General features: G+C 49.7%; 1 protein-coding gene and 1 pseudogene across 6 annotated transcripts in view; both read left to right on the forward strand.

The window, feature by feature from the left end:
- Positions 1 to 9,017, forward strand: part of ST7 (suppression of tumorigenicity 7) — a 307,405-nt gene extending 298,388 nt beyond the window's left edge. For 3 of the 6 annotated variants that reach the window (XM_066362542.1, XM_066362541.1, XM_066362544.1), the window contains 2 exons: positions 879 to 1,018; positions 8,679 to 9,017. In XM_066362542.1, the coding sequence (XP_066218639.1) occupies positions 879 to 1,018; positions 8,679 to 8,774 (236 nt within the window). In that variant the 3' untranslated portion in view covers positions 8,775 to 9,017. Of the gene's footprint in view, positions 1 to 878; positions 1,019 to 1,730; positions 2,690 to 8,678 lie in introns of those variants that run through there. The other 3 variants (XM_066362540.1, XM_066362539.1, XM_066362543.1) reach the window with 3 other exon arrangements.
- A 909-nt stretch (positions 9,018 to 9,926) lies between these two features.
- On the forward strand, positions 9,927 to 16,288 carry LOC136392122 (eukaryotic initiation factor 4A-I-like; annotated as a pseudogene).
- Positions 16,289 to 17,681: the final 1,393 nt, after the last annotated feature.

Here is a 17,681-nt window from a genome sequence, read left to right on the forward strand (position 1 = left end):
TCCGAGACCTAGGGACCGAGAACTGGGTGGTTGAGGAAGGGCCTGTCCACCTGGGGGTGCTGGGGGCAGAGGGTGCTCCCTTGGGCCCACTCGGCGCTGTCCGGAGTTCCCTGCCTCCCCCTCCCAGGGCCACAGCGAGACCCCTCTGGCCAGGTCCCGGCAGCCACAGAGCCACAGGGAGCAGGGGAGTCTGTTCTTGCCTCTTGTGCCACAGTTTTGTGTTTTCCCCAAACCCAGCATTTAAGATTTAAAAGTCATGAAAGGTGCTCCAGAGAGCAGCAGTTACTAATTTATTTTGTGGTGGTTGGAAGTCTGTTTATCATCACGAATCCCCCGCGGTTGTGCCAGTGACTGGGACCTCCGGCTCAGCCCTGGGGGCGGGGCAGCCGGCCGCAGTTGGGGCCTCGCCGCAGGTGTCTGGGTGACTCTCCTGCCCGCACCCAGAGTGCACCACTGCAGTGATTAAAAGTACAGGAAGGTGAAAATCCAGAGACGGGGTTCTTTTTTTCCAATATACTTCCTTTTGGATCTTCTAGGGTTTTACCCAGTAAACATGTGTTTTGTAATTTGAATAAAGTTTTATTTGTGTTCGCTTTTGAGAAAGGAGTGTTACCTCTTAGGTGTAGGTGGTGTTCCTGTTCCTGCCAAGTGAGCTCTGTCATGCTTTGATAGAGCGCTGGAGTTTGACCGTGGACGTGGGGGGCGCTGTCAGGTGGCCTGAGGCGGCTGCGGCCTTGACCGTGGTTCCGTCGGGGTGCTCGGCCGTTTTCATCTGCCACTGGCTTCAGCCAGAGCTCTGGAGAGCCCACCACACACACAGAAACCCCTGGAACGCGCTCGACCCCAGCCCTGACGTCTCCCTTCCGATCTCTCCACAGCTTTCCACGAAGTCTCAGTTTACCCAAAGAAGGAGCTTCCGTTCTTCATCCTCTTCACTGCCGGGCTCTGCTCCTTCACGGCCATGCTGGCGCTCCTGACCCACCAGTTCCCGGAGCTCATGGGGGTCTTCGCGAAGGCTGTGAGTGTCTGCCCGAGGGAGGCCGGGCGGGGCAGGAGGGGGTGTTGTGTAGAAGCGGGCGTACCCCGCTGACGTGTGCTCAGTGTGCCTTGTCCAGTATGGATGGTTTGTCAGGGCACGCCTTGCCTTGTGTCGTATGCCAAGAATTCTCAGCAGCGCCCCCAAAATGCATGAGGTCTGAAAGGGTTAAAAATGATTAAGGGAATTTTAGTACATGCACAGAGTGCGAGAGATTACTCAGTTTTGTACAAATTGAATGACATTATTTCCGATCTTAAGTATTATAGGTTGTTTTTCAAGAAAAATGAGATTGACGTTTTGGAAGATGATTAAATTAAAAATCTGTAATGGTTACAAACCTTTGGCTTGTTTGGAGAATGAACGGAGAGGGATGGAGGGCTGGTGGTAGTAAGAAGTACACAGACGTGACATTGGGAAAGAGGAAGTCCACTGAGAGTCTGTGCAGAGGGTGTGGAGAGGAAGGGCGTCTGCACAGACAGCCAACAGCCAACAGCCATGTGTCTTACTGACGACCCGCCGTTTCGCCACACACCTAATGCGGGCAGGCTAGCTGGCTCCCACAGATGAGTTTCAGACGGGGAACAAGGAAAAGCTCGTCCACTGTGCTCCTGGCACTCCGTTCTGATTCAAGGCAAGTGGAGTCAGAAAGGATGATTTCTAACGTGGCTGGGTTGATTTAATCCCTTTCCAGATGATTGACATTTTCTGCTCGGCAGAATTCAGGGACTGGAATTGCAAGAATATTTTCATGCCTGTTGAAGATGAACTGGAAACCCCACCGGCACCTCAATCTCAACATTTCCAAAACTGAACTCATCACCCTTCTTCCCACCACCCAAACCGCTCTCCCCTGTATTCCTGACCTCGGCCAGTCAAGCCAGGAGCACAGCAGCCCCCCGAGCTCTTCCCTCTCTCACTGCGCACATCCATCTGTCTCAGCCCCTGAAACCTGCTGGCATAACCTCCTAAGCTAGACACTCAATGTCATGCACATCGTCTTCCCCCCACCCCTCCCCTCAGCTCTCTTTTAGTGGAGGACTTCATTATTTCTTTACTGGTCTCCTTCTTCCGTCTTCTCTTTCGCCAGTCTTTCTTTCCTGCTGACATAGAAATGATCTTCCTAAATTGCAAATCTGAGCACGTTACTTCTTTGCTTGAATCTCTCCAATGGTTTCCCACAACCTTCAAGAAAAAGTACCAGCTCTTGAGCATGGTGGCATGCAGGGTCCTCCATGATCTGGGCCTGGCTCACTTCTTCAGCCCAATCTCTCCCAACTCCTGTACAGATGCCGCTCTTGGACCATAGTGGACTTTTCACTCTTCCCAGAGAAGAACCTTTGCACGTGCTATTTTCTCTGCACGGAATGAATGCTCTTCCTCACCACCACCCCCACTGTCCACTCTACTAATACCTCTTTATTCTTTTATCCTTAGCTTTCTTTCTAAGGTTCTCCCAAGTTGAGTGAGATCTCTCTTCTGTGGTCCCACAGTATTCCATGAATACCTATATTATCACGTTTATTGTAACGTAATTGTTGAAACCTTGTCCGTCCCCCTGTTAGAATGGGAGCTCCTCGAGAGCAGGACGGTGTCTTCCCCAGCTCTGTAACCCCAAAGCTCTGCACAGGGCCTTGCACAGAGTAGGTTTTCAATAAATGATGATTAAATCAATAAATGGTAGTGGTTTCTGCAGAAAGAATCATTATAAAAATCAGATACAGCCTCACATTTCTTCTCTTCTTTCATACTTATAATCGTAGGCTCTCAGAGCTGAAAGGGACTTGAAACAAATTGCCTTCCACGGTGATGTGATGAGTCACCTAGACTCGTCTGGAATACCCTCAGAGTGGGAGCCCACCTTCAACATCGAGCCTGTCTCATCAATGGGCACTCAGAACTTCTCTCTATGTTAATAAAATTAGCCTCTCTTTAATTTCCGCTATCGTTCCTATTCTGCCCTCCGAAAAGTAAACAAGCCTGTTTCCTCTTGCAAATTCTTAAGATCTCTCATACGTTCGGGGCCACCTCCGGCCTCCGTCAGACCTTCTCTGTTTTCAGGCTGAGGGCCTTACCTTCCCTCTCGTCCTCTGCCACCTGGCGTGACTTCTGTCCCTGGGTCCCCACACCGCCTCCTCGGTGCTCCCCATTTATGGCCATGCTGTTCATGATTTCCTTCTGCTGCCAAGTCCGTCTGTGAGTGACACTAGTTGCCAAACTTTTGAGTAGATTAGAGTGCAACTCAGTAAAATTGTAAATAAGAATATATTTACATTACCAATTACTGTTCTTCCTACACTTATACTCTCTTAAACATTTTTCAGGGCGTATTTGTAAAAGTATGTCATTGGTCCCATATTCTTTATTAAACTAAAAAATAGCACTGGTGGGAGTTTGGGGTCAGAATGGAGATTCTCAGCCTCTAGCATACATAAAACTCACCTGCCTCACCACCAGAAATCCAGAGTCATGAGCGTCAGCACCCAGGAATCTGTGTGTTTAACGAGGACCCAGCAGGTTCTGAGGACATATTTCTTTCAAGATCATTTACAAGCGTGTGGCACGCTCTCAGAGCTGCTGACGTGTGTAGGAATCAGCGGGTTCACCCTGGTCTCCCCTTGGAATCGTGTAGGGAGGTTGACAGCCACGGATGCCTGCCCCCAAATCCTCAAGGCATTCTGACTTGACCGGTCTGGGACCAGGGCTGTGAGAACCACACCGCTGAGTGACGTGACCCACCACCTGAAACCGCGCTAACTGGGATGGGGTTGGGAGGACGGGTAGTGGCAGAATACGACCTGTTCTCTCGAAGGCCGTGCAGCCTCAGAGTGGCTGTTAGACAGGGGCACTTTCCTCAGTGTTTGCAAGTTTCGTTTTGCATCTAAGATCACATGACTGAATAAAATATACGTTTGCCTTTACTGGGCTCATATTTTATACTCACCAAGGTGTGGTCATTTGGGCAAGCTACTTTTATTGTCCAGTGTGGGTTACAGAGATTTGCTTTAACCCTCCGTCTGGAGGTCACCTGCACCCTGCCCTTGGTTGAGGTGAAGCCATTTCTACAACGTCCGGAGAGGCTTCATGGGGAAGGAGGATGGGCGGCCTGAGAGGGATGAACGCTCACCCTCCCCCCACGTGGCGCCTCAGTCTCCCCACACTCATTCTTGTCTCTTCGTAGGGCTCTTGGGAAGCCCCCTGAAGACCACCCACAGCTCTCTGCAGCTTGTGAGAGTGAAGCTCAGCCCCCAAGATAGGCCCCCAGGAGAGTGACTGTCGGTAGATGCGGAGATTGTGCTGCCGCCGCGGGCCACGGGCAGTGTGAGAACTGTCCATGTGTTTACACATCCATGTGTGACCAGTAGGGAGCCCACAGCCCGGGCAGGCCCCCGGGAACTAGTAAAAGGAGAGGCTTCAGCTGGCTCCCCCTAATCTAATCCACCTCAATGACTGGGGCTGACTCTTCCTAGAATGTTTGGCTACCAAGATAAGGTTGCTCATATAAATAAGTTATGTTCCACACCCAGCCCCTCGCAGAATGAGGAGAGGTCAGCACTGTGACCCCTTCTGCTCTCAAGGGCCCCGTCTTTGCTCCTGTAGTCTTTCTCCTTCCTTCCCTGAGATGGAGCCTCTGACTTCTGACTCTCATCTTCACTTGCAGGCTCTGACCTCTTTGAAGTCTGATATTGATTACAGTGAAATGTCAATTGTCTGATTGCATGGGGCACCTGGAACTTATTCAGATAAGCAGAGGTGCTTTGAATGCTAACGAGGCACCTTGGGAGCCGTGGCCTTCTTCTAAATAGTGGGGTTTCGGGAGAAGGAATTGGGTGATTGAAGTGTCACTCTCTCCTTTTATTCAGTTGCTTTTTCTCACCCCACAACACTGATTGAATCTTGGTGCGTTTCGGACCGTGTCTTGGCCAGCTGAACAGAAGTTTTAGACGCTGAGAGCTGAGCTGTTCCAGGGGTGCCCGCTGCTGCTCAATCAGACTCAACTCTTCAGACAATAAATTTCCCAAGTCTATGAGTGAAATTGCTGTTCCTCTTTGTGCACTGGTGGTGTCTCTGCCCAAACCCCCCCCCCCCCAAAACTGACTGATGTTCAAACATCCAAAGAAATATAAATGAGCAACACGAGCAGGCAGGTTCTACCAAACTTATTCTTTAATGTCTCGGATGAAAGCTACCGACCTTCATTTTGTCCCTCAATGAAAGGGCTCAACGGCTTCTGACAACTTGTTCCATGGTCTGCTTCCCCCTGTGGCTGAGGTGTGGGGAGGAGGGCGTGGGGCGGGGCGCTAGGAGGAAAGCTTGGTAATAACGGGTGCACATCGCAGCTGTGGGAGAATTAGGATCACTGGGAAAAGGTTCAAGGGACTCTTTGCTCAGTTTCCCCAGATGAAAGGTTCTAGATGTGAGGGAAAGCGGTCAGTTGTGTCAGACATTGGATGTAGGGGACTGAAATCTCTGGAATCTTGTTGAGAAGACAGGTGTGGTCCAGGGAGGCCCACCCATGGTGTCTTGCAGCACCCATGGGGAGGGGTGCAATTATGGACATCAAACAGGGAGAGAGGCTCACCTCCGATTTCCAGAGGCCATGCCTTTGTCGGTGCCCCACACAGAGCAAACAAACAAACTAACAAACAGGGCTTTGTTGTGAACCCGCTTTGTTACAACATCCCCGTGCATCCAGCGCCCGAGCTGCGGCTCCAGGGGGCCCCATGATATGTGCGCACTGCGGCCCGGGGTGCACATTTTCAGTGATTCATTTCATCTAACTGACTGGCTCGTGCTAATACTGAAGTGGTTCCTTCCCCCCTCAATCACAGCTCCCACAGTCCTGAACCTGGGTTTGGTCAAGGCTTTAGGACACGATAGTTTCACCAGCAGCCCATCGCCCGGCCCCTGTCAGAGTCTCTGGTTCATCCGGACCGCTTTAGCACCCAGTTCCTCATGCTGGTACTGAGTATCACAGGCAGGCACTCTGATTCGGGAAGCATGGTGGTCTCTGAACACATAAAAATAAGTAATAATATATATATATATATATATATATATACACACACACACACACACACACACACACACACACAGGTATTTTTAACTGTTATCATGTTGGGTTAATGCAATCAGCAGACTTGCTCAGTATTATCCTCTCAGAACTAGGATTTTACAAACTCTTTCAGAGGCAGCTTGGGAAGTAATGACTCATTTCTGGGCCAGGTATCTCCCAGGATGCCTTACAACTGCACTCAATTCTAAACTGAGGAGGGTGTGCAGTCGTTCTGTACGATGAGCATCACAGGTGGTTCTGTGCACGCAAAAGATCGTTTCGGAAGGTTACTGGAAATTACCATGTATCTGGCATGCACTTGAGGAAGGAGAGAACCATCCGTCTTTGCCCAAGTACAGATGTGGCTGCCTGTCTTAGCTATGAATCCAGCCTGGCTTTTGGGCCCTCCCCAGTATTCTAGTTACTTTTAAGCTCTATCTGTAAGTCTGTCAGCTGAGCTAAACTATTATCTTGTCATACCAGTTGTCCCATTTCTCATCCAGTTGTTTATTGAGCCTGGAGGGCTCACCAGCTCATACTTCTCTCCTTATCCTTAACCCATCTCTGCCTTTTGATATCCAACTGTCCATGGGGGTCTATTTCAGTTGCCTCATTTTGAGTTTTTCCGAGCCCTCCTGTGCTCTATTCTCTCACGGCCTGTCTGGTGTTATCACCGTGCAGTGTACAGGTCTCAGTGCCCCCCCCAACGCCAGGCTGTGGGAGTTCTGTCCTAGACTTCTTTATATGTCACCCAGCGCCCAAGTGCCTTACTGAGTATATGTATCTAATTGGTGTAAAGACGCAGCACAGAGAAAGTCTCCACATCTTATACTACATATCTCGTGTTTCCTTTACATCCTCACACTTGATGATCCTGCTACGATGTGTGCCGGTCTGCTCAGTCTGTCGTCTGTTGGTTCCCTTAAAAAAGAGGAAGAAGGAAAGATTCTGAGGTCGAATGTATTTGGGAAAATTGCCTGTCATACTCTTCTTGAAGACTCACAATCTATAGAACATATGACTTGTAGAGAAGCCTGTTTTAACTTCATTAAGTGTACTGTCCATTCATTTTTTTTACTTTATTAGGGTGACGCTAGTTAACATAACTATGTAAGTTTCCGGTACCCAACTCTACAGCACATCATCTGTTAACTGTATGGTGTGTTCATGCCCCCAAGTCAGGTCTCCACCCATCCCCCTTTGTCCCCCTTCATCCCCCTTCTACCTTCCTCTGCCTCTCCGCAGCCCCAGCAACCACACACTGTCGTCCATGTCCAGGAGGGTTTATGGAATGTCCTTTTTTACTCCCTCCCATAGCTGACAGCCTGCTTCCTATATGAGTCTGTTTATATTTTGCTTGTTAGTTCATTTTGTTCATTAGATTTCACATATGAGTGAACTTCACTCATTTTTGATGTACAAACCATGTTCCCCTCTGCATATACCCTCACATCGTAAACAACATGTCTAAGGGAAATTCTTGGTGGCCATTTTCAACTGCTGGTCCGTGGGCTGGTCCACCAGAAATTTCGTGGTGCTTCGTGGAAAGTTAACCACCCTGATGTTGTATGTAGATATAGACACAAAATGATCACGGTCGACTTTGCTTATACTCAAAGTGGTTTCTGCCTTAGTGGTCCTCAAAAATAATTCTCCTGTTTTCACCAGTCCCCAACTGTAAAAAGGCTGAAAACCACTGGTATAGACAGCGATGCGCTATGGACAAGGGGTTAGGACAAAGGACTCCACAGCACACAAACTAGGTATTGGACCTCAGTAAGGGGACGCCTTGATTCTGAAGAGACAGGGGGCAAAGACACCGTCCAGACACCCATCTCGTGCCTGGCTGGGGCGGGGTGGCCCTTCTGCCAGATGCTCAATGGTTTGTGAAGTGAAGCTGGCTCTTCACAAGAACATAGTCAACAGCTTTGAGATTGTGTTAAATGAGTCTCAGGCGAAGCACTTGGGTTTCTGAAAAGGCACAGTAATGCGCTGAATTATTCTCTATTTGTAAAGCAGACAGGAGCTTAGTGGCTGAATGAAGTAGTACCAGAGCGCTCCTCAGAGCAGCGCCCGTCACCAGGCCATGCCGTCACGGACTGACCACGTGCTGTCCTCCCCTGGCCCCCCACACTGCCCACCACAAAGCGAGTAGTTCAGACACGAGCGTGCGCTGCACAGGATCCCAAAGCAGTTCACAACTATACAACAGACTTGGCTGTTTAAAAGTTCCCTTCTTCACTTACTGAGTTCTATACCCAACTAGATAAGCAGGTGGTCACCATTTTTTAACTCTTTTGCCCCCTTGCGACCTGTCTGTCATTCCCTTGTGATGGTCATTGCACGGGCAGCTGGAGACCCTGAACACGCCCTGGAGGGCTCAGAACTGTGGGGCAGTTGGGGGGGGGGGTCGCGGGACCAGCAGACAGGCTCCCTCCATCAGTGCACCCTAAACCTCAGTGCGAAGTGTAGCCTTGGGGGCTTTCCTATCACAGGGACTCTCACTGCGAGCAGGGGTGGGAGGGGCTTGCCTTCTGACCTTGGACGAGATCTCTCCTGACATCTGCCCTTTCTGGTTTCTTGCAGTTCCTCAGCACTCTGTTTGCCCCGTTAAACTTTGTCATGGAGAAGGTGGAGAGCATCCTCCCGTCCAGCCTGTGGCACCAGCTGACGCGGATCTAGGGGAGCCGCCGTCCTGCCCTCGCTGCTCCGCCCCCGTGGCGGCCGCCACCCGCCCACGCCACTTCCTCCCAGAGTGCAGGGAAGCATGACCTGGAAAAAGGGAAGTCATTCTGAGATTTTAAAACGTTCATGGACTGTCTGTTCCATATTAAAAGCTGTTTTTGTTGTACAAAATTTATTGATGTTTATTTCTATTATATTTTGCCTTCATAAAGGAAAAAGTCAAAAATAAACTTTTGTGTATTGCAGTAACCAGTTGTTGCTTCCTGTGTCCCCCAAACCCTAAAAGTTTTGGTGTCCCCAGTAAACCTACAGCTTTATTTGTAATTTACTACGGACTGGATCTGAGTGTCATAATAGGTTTTTTTGCTCGTGGAACTCAGCAGGCCCTTAGAGCTCCTACAGTGGGTAGCTTGGAAAATGGAACTTCTTTGGTTCAAAGGTACCATCTTTTTCAGCCCCAAACTGAGTGTCCTCGTGGCCAAATGCACAGAGCAAGCTTCTGAAATGAATGCAATGGCATGTATGTACCATAGCGAGTGGTTTCAGGTCAGAGACTACTCATTGAAGGGAACTCAACACTGTCGTTTGAGGGATCATTTTGGTTTTACTTTCTGCCAATTTGACGTGACAAGAAAATGTTTAATGAGCTAGAAACTCAATAGTGTGTTGTAGAACCCGACCATTTTACCAACATTGTCATTTTAAAATGTTTTCTCAGAAGGGCACTTTATATATATATATATATATACATATATATATATATATATATATACACACACACACACACACACACACACACACACACACTCATGTTTGCATCACTTGCAATGTGAGCATTCTTTGAGTATTTTAGTGATTGGAACCAGGATGCTCATTCGTCCTCACCACCTTTAGAGGCGGTCTCCATGACATACCTGCTGAGCATCTGGCTTAACTTAAGCAACACAAGAAAATAGTTAACCTAGAATCCTCTATCTGCACTGACACGTGCCTCTATTTAGAATCTCAATCCAGTGCTTTCAAAGGGAGGGGGGCACAGGTTATCCTTGACATCATTTGCCTTCCCTTTAATTTAGAGTCCCAAATCTCTCCCCAGGAGTGCTTGTTACCAGAGGCAGTGTGTGGGGAAGCCCCACAACAGTCTCCTCCATGGTTGGACTCTGGCAGGTTCCTGGTCTTCGTCCAAGAGCGGACGTCAAGTGGGCAGGTAACATTTAGATGCCCGAGGGTTTCTCATGCTCTCGGCAAGCTTTTCTTTGTACCTCCTTTGTGCCCCGACAGGGACACAGGGTTGGCACCGGCTCTTGGGATATGTTCCTGGAAGAGGTTGGACCTCCCATACACACCAGCAGGGCTGCTCATGAGGGGGGACCGAGGCTGCCCCGTCCACCTCTTTACCACGTACCCCCCAGCACAGCCCTTGACCGGAAATGGATGCTCAGATGATCTGTCAGACGAATGGATGCAGCGCACGGCAGGTACAAGTAAACCTGTTCGTGTCCAGAAAGGAGAGACTGGTTCCCGCAGAGAGGGACCAGGGAAGCCAGAGCACTGTCATTTGAAACTGGAAGGATAAGTAGTTATTAATACAATTATTTGACTTAACAGATGGAGAAACAAAAGTTCAAAGGGATTTTGAGCTGCCTGAGTTGGGGACCCTGCGAGAAGCCTGGAGCGAAAGGTTGGAGAGCCCAGAGGCAATGGCAAGTGGAAAGGGCTCCGCGTGAGTAGGTGTTGGAGCCCTGGTTCCAGGAAATGCAGCAGGGAAAGCGACCAGGACTGCAGAGAGCAGCACCAATGAAGCTCCGTGAAGAGGGGTGGCAGACCTTGGACTTGGACGCTGAGGAGTAAAAGGGCATGTGCCGCGGACCAGCGCAGCTCCAAATAACGGTGCGGAATTAAGGAAACACACTTTGTCAGAACAAAACCTATGGGACCGGGAGGACTCCACAAACTGCCTGGCAGCATCTGAGTGCCTCACAGCCCCAGTTCGCTTTATTATATAGACCTATGCAAATCAAGGACCCTGATACAAAGTTGCACATCAAAGGCTAAGACAGGAACTCTCCCAAGGCAAAAACAGGATACATTAGTGAAATTTACAAACATCTGAAACAAACAAAGAGTCAGAGGAAGGGCATGTATATTGCTTCCTGCAACCCAAGGAAGGAAGTGGAGTGGGTGCAAATACTCAGCATCTAAGCCAAATATGGAGATGGAGGGGGGAGAACTTAGCCCCCTGCCAAGCCTCAAATCTATAATGGCTTTTTGCCATTAACGGTCCACAACAGGCATGGATGGAGAGGTGACTGGAAAAGACGGTGCCAGAATGAAGACACCAGCGGAGTGATGGAGATTGTTGAAGGAACTGCATCCACACTTCCAGAGAGGGCTAATCCCGTGAGGAGGAGGGCAGCATCTCTGAAACGGTGTGAACTTGATGGCCCATCGAATTTATAACCTGGAGTCACTCTTCCCTCGCGACCCCGGGCTCCCTCTCTGCCTCTCTCTGGCTGCTCTCTCAGCTCTCGAAAGTGATTCTGACCCTCACCTGTCTGGCCCCCTTGGGACAGATGCCAGGGAGGTGCTCCCGTCCCAGATCCCGCCTGTTGGCTGCATCTGAGGACAAGCATTCGGGTCCTGTTGGTTTTGGCAAATTGACTCTTATACTGGGAATAATCAAGTACCATTTTAACTTTCTTATCAGTACTTAGCATGAAAGTTATTCTGCCTCTATAAAAAGAACCGGGGAGCTCTTCATACTTTTATACAGCTCAGAATGATTAAACACTGAAATGATTTGCTCTTTAAGGATTAGGAAAAACTCAGATATGAAACATCTGATTTTTGCTTTTTAAAATATTTAGTTATTGATTTGAGAGAGAGAGAAACATCACTTTGTTGTTCCACTTATTTATGCATTCATTGATTGATTCTTGTACGTCCCTGACCAAGGATAGAACCCACAACCTCGGAGTATTGTGACAATGCTCTAACCAGCTGAGCTCCCAACCAGGGCAACATTTTTGCTTTGTTAATGACAGATCTTTGATCATATTTTTACAATCTGCTATGGTGATCGGTGTCTGCAAATTTTCCTTTCTTCTTGTGTTTCAGTTGTGTATGTTTCTAGGAAATAACCATTTTTCTCTAGCCATTCAAATGTGTTCCCACAGGAGTTTCTAAGGACCGTGTCTGCGAGTCAGGATTCCCGGAGCCGGTGGGGTTGGCCAGGGAGTGAGGATGGCATCAGGCAAGGCTGGGTGCTGGCGGGAAGGACCGCGCTTAGGCCTTCTAGCAGACCTCGTCGGCATGCTCACACTTTAGACCTGCAGACCCAGAGACAAGGCTCTGATGAAGCGGAGCCTGAAGGTGTCATCAAGAGTAACTGGAATGAGATTGTTGACATGACCCTCTCAGAGTCCCTCCCCTGTGGCATCTATGCCTGTGAGTTTGAGAAGCCCTCTGCCATCCAGCAGCAGGCCATTCTTCCTTGTGTCAAGGATATGATGTGATTGCACAGGCCCAGCCTGGGACAGGGATAGTGGCCACTTTTGCACATCAATTCTGCAACAAACTGAATTGGATCTAGAGGCCACCCAGCCTTGGCCCTGCACCCACTAGGGAACTGGTATAGTAGCTGCAGAAGGTAGTCATTGCATTCACAAGAATCAACCCATGAGATGGAATCGTGAGGAAGTTCTGCTCTGGCACTGGTCGTGGCTTTTAGGTGGCAGGGTGCCTCCTGTCGCGCCTGCACTGGAGGCTCCGGCGTGCATGCTGAGGTGCAGCAGCTGCAGCTGGAAGCCTCTTTACCATCATGGGCCCCCAGGCCATCTGTGTGACATGCTCCACCACACACATCTGTCTCCAAACACATCAAGATGTTTGTACTGGATGAAGCCAATGAGAAGTCAAGGTGCCCAAGAAGTTCATGAGGGAACCCATTTGGATTCTTGTCAGGAAGAAAGTGTTGACTCTAAGCCCTGGCTGGTTGGCTCAGCGGTAGAGCGTTGGCCTGGCATGCGGGGGACCCGGGTTCAATTCCTGGCCAGGGCACATAGGAGAAGCGCCCATTTGCTTCTCCACCCCGCCCTCCTTCCTCTCTGTCTCTCTCTTCCCCTCCCGCAGCCAAGGCTCCATTGGAGCGGGGATGGCCCGGGCGCTGGGGATGGCTCCTTGGCCTCTGCCCCAGGCGCTAGAGTGGCTCTGGTCGCGGCAGAGCGGCGCCCTGGAGGGGCAGAGCATCGCCCCCTGGTGGGCAGAGCGTCGCCCCTGGTGGGCGTGCCGGGTGGATCCCGGTCGGGCGCATGCGGGAGTCTGTCTGACTGTCTCTCCCCGTTTCCAGCTTCAGAAAATAAAAAAAATAAAATAAAAAGAAAGTGTTGACTCTGGAGGGTACCCGCCAATTCTACATCAAAGTGGAGCAGGCGGAGTGGAAGCTGGACACACCGTCACCATCACCCAGGTGGTCACCTTGACCAACACTCAAAGGAAGGCTGACTGGCTCACTGAGAAGACACAGCCTGAGATGTCGCTGTCTCTGCCATGCATGGAGCCATGGACCAGAAGGCACGAGATGGGATGGTGAGGACGTTCCACTCTGGCTCCAGCAGAGCATCGATCACCCCTGACTGTTGGCCGGAGGCACTGATGAGCAGCAGGATGCTTTAGTCACCAACTAGGACCTTCCCACCAACAGGGTAAACCACATCCACAGGATCGGTTGGTGTGGACGTTTTAGCCAGAAGGCTGTGGCCAGTAATAATGATGACAGAGGAAGACAAGGACTCTTCAGCATTGAGACTTTCTACAACACCTCGATGTTGCTGACCTCATTGGAGAGATGCTGGCCTGCCCCCTCGGCCCAGACAGGGTTCAGGCCTCCAGGGGCTGAGGAGGAGCAGGAGTGGGGAGGAAAGGGCGTCAAGGGGTGGACATCTTGTCATTTCTTCTTTCTTTCTTTGAATAAACATCCCTTTTTGAGACAAAGAAGGAACCGTGAACATTCTAGATACCCTTTTCTTTGGGGTAGGCTCTTGCCTCAGGTGCTATCTCTTCTCCCCAAAACACTAATGCACTTTCCTAACCTAGGCAACCTCCCACCCCCAGAGGCTCTCCCCACTCTAGCCAGGCTCCTTTGAGGACGGTCCAGGGGCTGTGGTGTCGCTCAACCTCATTTACTGGACCAAATCTGGAGGGACGATCCGAGTTAGGTGGTCCAGGGCATTGTCCCCCAGTGACAGGGGGAGCAAGCAAGAAAAATAGCAGCCATTTTAACATTGTTTTACATAATATTTATTAAGTCAAGAAACACAAAATTCTGAATAAAATTACCTGGGAACTGAAAAAAAATGTTACCACAGAGTTACTTGGGTAATTTATATTACATATTTAATCTCTTCTGTATTTTTGATTATTTCTCTTTTCTCATAAATAATTTTGTATTTTTGTTGTCTCTGTCTCCCCACCTCTTTTAATCAGCCCCATAAAGGTTGTCTGTTCTTTCAAAGAAACAAGTTTTGGGTTTACTGATGCATTTAACCATATTTTTTCTTTATATTTTGTTACTTTCAGCTTTTATCTTTATTTGCTTTTCCTGGCTTCTCTTATTTATAAGAATTACAATTTTTCTAATTTCCTTAGATGAGTACTTGGCTCATTTTATTTTATTTTATTTTACTTTAAGGAAGAAAGTATTTATTTTATTTTTTAAAAATATTTTATTGATTTTTAGAGAGAGAGAGGAGTGAGAGAGAGAGAGAGAGAGAGAGAGAGAAGGGGGAGGAGCAGGAAGCATCAACTCCCATATGTGCCTTGACCAGGCAAGCCCAGGGTTTCGAACCGGCAACCTCAGTGTTCCAGGTCGACGCTTTATCCCACTGCGCCACCACAGGTCCGGCCTGGAAGAAAGTATTTAAAGCTATAACATTTTCTGTGTGTGTAGCTTCCTTATACCATAGATTTTTCTATGAAGTATTCTTTTCTAGAAATTTCTGTTTTAGTTTCTTCTTATCAAGAAGTCATAACTTGTGGGCATTTCCTAATAATTGACCTCCATTACTGCCTTCAAAGAATTTATATTTAATGTTACTTTGCAGTATCTAATGAAAAGCATCAAATATGTTCAACCACCTGCTCCCAAATATAGTGAACCCTGATTCCTCACCCCCATGAATTACTTCTAAGTAAACTTTTGATCCCTTTTTCAATCATTTTTCAAAAATACATCTTTCTTTAATGTGAAACTTCAGGGACAGTGTTGAAATGTTTAAAACGTGTTTGTTCCCTCCACTGTTCATACCGCTTTGCTCCTTGTCCGGTGACCTGAGCGGCGTGCTCTGTGGACACGGGTACGCGGCATCGCGAGTAGGTGCGGAGCGAGACAGGATGCCCCTGAGACGTTCCCGTCACACACTGAGGCTTCTGCTCTGCAGCAGAGGCAGCTGGGGCTGTGCTAGGAACTGACATTGGCTAGGGTGGGGGATGGGGGCAGGGAGGGGACTAGACAGGGGCTTGAAGGACCTATGTCTGCCTTTTGAGAGTCAGGAATGGCTGAGGTCGAACAGACAAGAAATATCTGCAAAGAGGGAATGTCCAAGCAGGTGGAATGACTCTCTACCCAGAATACTCTGGAAAGAGACAAATAGCTGGGGAGACAGACGGCCCTCGGGGAACGTCTGTGTTCCTTCCGAGTGGTGTCTGTACTTCTCCAGCTGGTACGATGTGGTGCGGGGCGGGGGTGCGGGGGGGGAACGCAGCTTCTCTACCCTCTCTCGGCTTGTCTCACGTCCGCCGTGGCTGGTCTATCTCAAGTCCCCAGGTTGGAAGCTCATGTGTGACCAGCTTTGGACAGAAAACTTTGGAATGGAAAACCTCAACTGACCATCATTAGACGGTAAGAAAACTCAGGTTGTGTGTATGTTTAAAGGAGGGGCAGTGAGTTACCATGCTAAAGGTTATACAAGGAATAACATTTTTAAAAATATTTTTTTCTAACCACCTACTTCCTGCTCTGAGCTCGCATTCCACAAAACCATGTCCTTCTGGCCTGTGACAGCGTCATTCTCCAAGTCCTCAGTGCCACTGAAGTCTGGTGCTCCCGCTTCTGTGGCACCCTGAATGTGGGACCCGAGGACCGCCATGCCGGACCCGTGCCAGTCCCCTGTGTATCTCCGCCACCCTGCCCGAGGTCGGGGCGGTGCTCGCAGGCTCACAGAGCCCACCATCACGCCTCTCAGCTTCCCCTTGCTCCCTCTCGCACACCCAGGCAGTCTCTGTGGTGGGCGCGGCCCTCCCACGCACCCACGCACGCACGGCTCCGGGGGCTGCTTCCCCCAAGCCATCCCGGCAAGGAGCTGAAACCCCGCACCCCTGACTGCAGTTGGTAAGAGGAAGGCTGCAGCAAGAAGTTCCGAGTTAACATCGCAGACGCCTCGCCCCTCCCATCAATGACAGCCTCCCTCATATCATTTAAATTAGAGCCATTGGTTTGCCTTTCGCTCAGCTGAGGCCCCACGGTGTGCTAGAGACAGTCATGCTCTCCTGGCCGCGCACCGTGACCCGCAGCGCGAGCACGCGTGTTTCCCGTGTGCGTTCACTCGTCTGCCTTCCCGCTGAGCCCCAAGGGTAGAGGCGAGGATGGTGCTAAATCAGAAGGCCAGGGAAAACATCAGAATGAAGTAAAATGTATTCCATTTTGGAACAGATTAGTGGGGAGCTTTTATAAAATCTTTGCGGAATGACTACTTTATTCCGGCCATCCCCTTCCTTCCTATCCCATGTCCCCAGATGAGATTGTTCTTATTTATTGTGCATCAGGAACTCCGTGTGCAGGGCCGTCTTCTGTCCCCCAAACCACTCTGTGGGGTGGGCACTAACTGGAGCTACGGAGGTGACGCACAGAGTGGGGCTTGAACCCAGGCACCAGACACCTGACACAGCCATGGTGCAGCGTGCCTCTGTTCCGGCCAGCTGGCCCCCAGCTGGAAGCCCAGCCCTCACCAGCTGAGCTTGAGCCCCGTGGAAAGTGCACCGGGGACGCTGCCTCTCAAGTGCCCCGGAAGGTGCAGAGCCCAAACCAGTCTCCGCAGACAAGGCGGACTCCACAGACAAGGTGGACTCCACATTCTCTTCACCGTGTGTGTCATGACAGGAGACAGGGAACTGTTGTTGCTAGAATACATAATAGAGGCACAAAAACAAGTGGAAGCTGTGTATGGATCTGAAACAGGAGGAGGAAACCGGTAGCAAATATAGAACAGTGTTTCCCACAACGGGTTTAGAGAAATAATAGTCCAGTGAGATGCTTTTTTGGGATACACTGCAACGTGAACCATTCTCTCAGAAGTCACCATGGTCAGAAAGCCCTCTGAAGTCCCCTAATAAAGGAATCTGTTTAACTGGCACTTCTAATGGCATCATAGGACATCCTCTCCTTTTATACAGAATACTATGAACAGCCCACGACATTGATTTTGGAAAACTTTGAGCAAGACCAATGCCGAATCAAAGGCGGGGTCCCACGAACAAGATGTGCACCCCCTCTGAGCATCTCACCCACCCTGACCACGAGGCGTCCAGGCGGCACCTGCTATGACAGGATGCCATGCTCCGGGTGGGGTGTCATGCTCTGCGCCCACTCCTGGCCTGCCTGCGAGCTCCCCTGGGTGCTGCTCATGGACTCCAGGGGTGTCCTGGGGCCTTTTAATTGTCCCCAGATACCAATTCAGCTGAACAAAGTGGGAAGTTAAGAATTGGGACAGCTGCTCGAGTGTTCTGTTTTTTCTCCAGTCATCCAAGAAAATCCTGGTCCCTGAGAGACTCCGAAGAGCTGTTTTTCTGGCCACAGTGACCAGCTAATAATTATCACTTTCCTGGGGTCCCCACCGGTTTTTCACCAAC

This window comes from Saccopteryx leptura, chromosome 2 (assembly GCF_036850995.1).
Source record: "Saccopteryx leptura isolate mSacLep1 chromosome 2, mSacLep1_pri_phased_curated, whole genome shotgun sequence".
Classification (NCBI taxonomy): domain Eukaryota; kingdom Metazoa; phylum Chordata; class Mammalia; order Chiroptera; family Emballonuridae; genus Saccopteryx; species Saccopteryx leptura.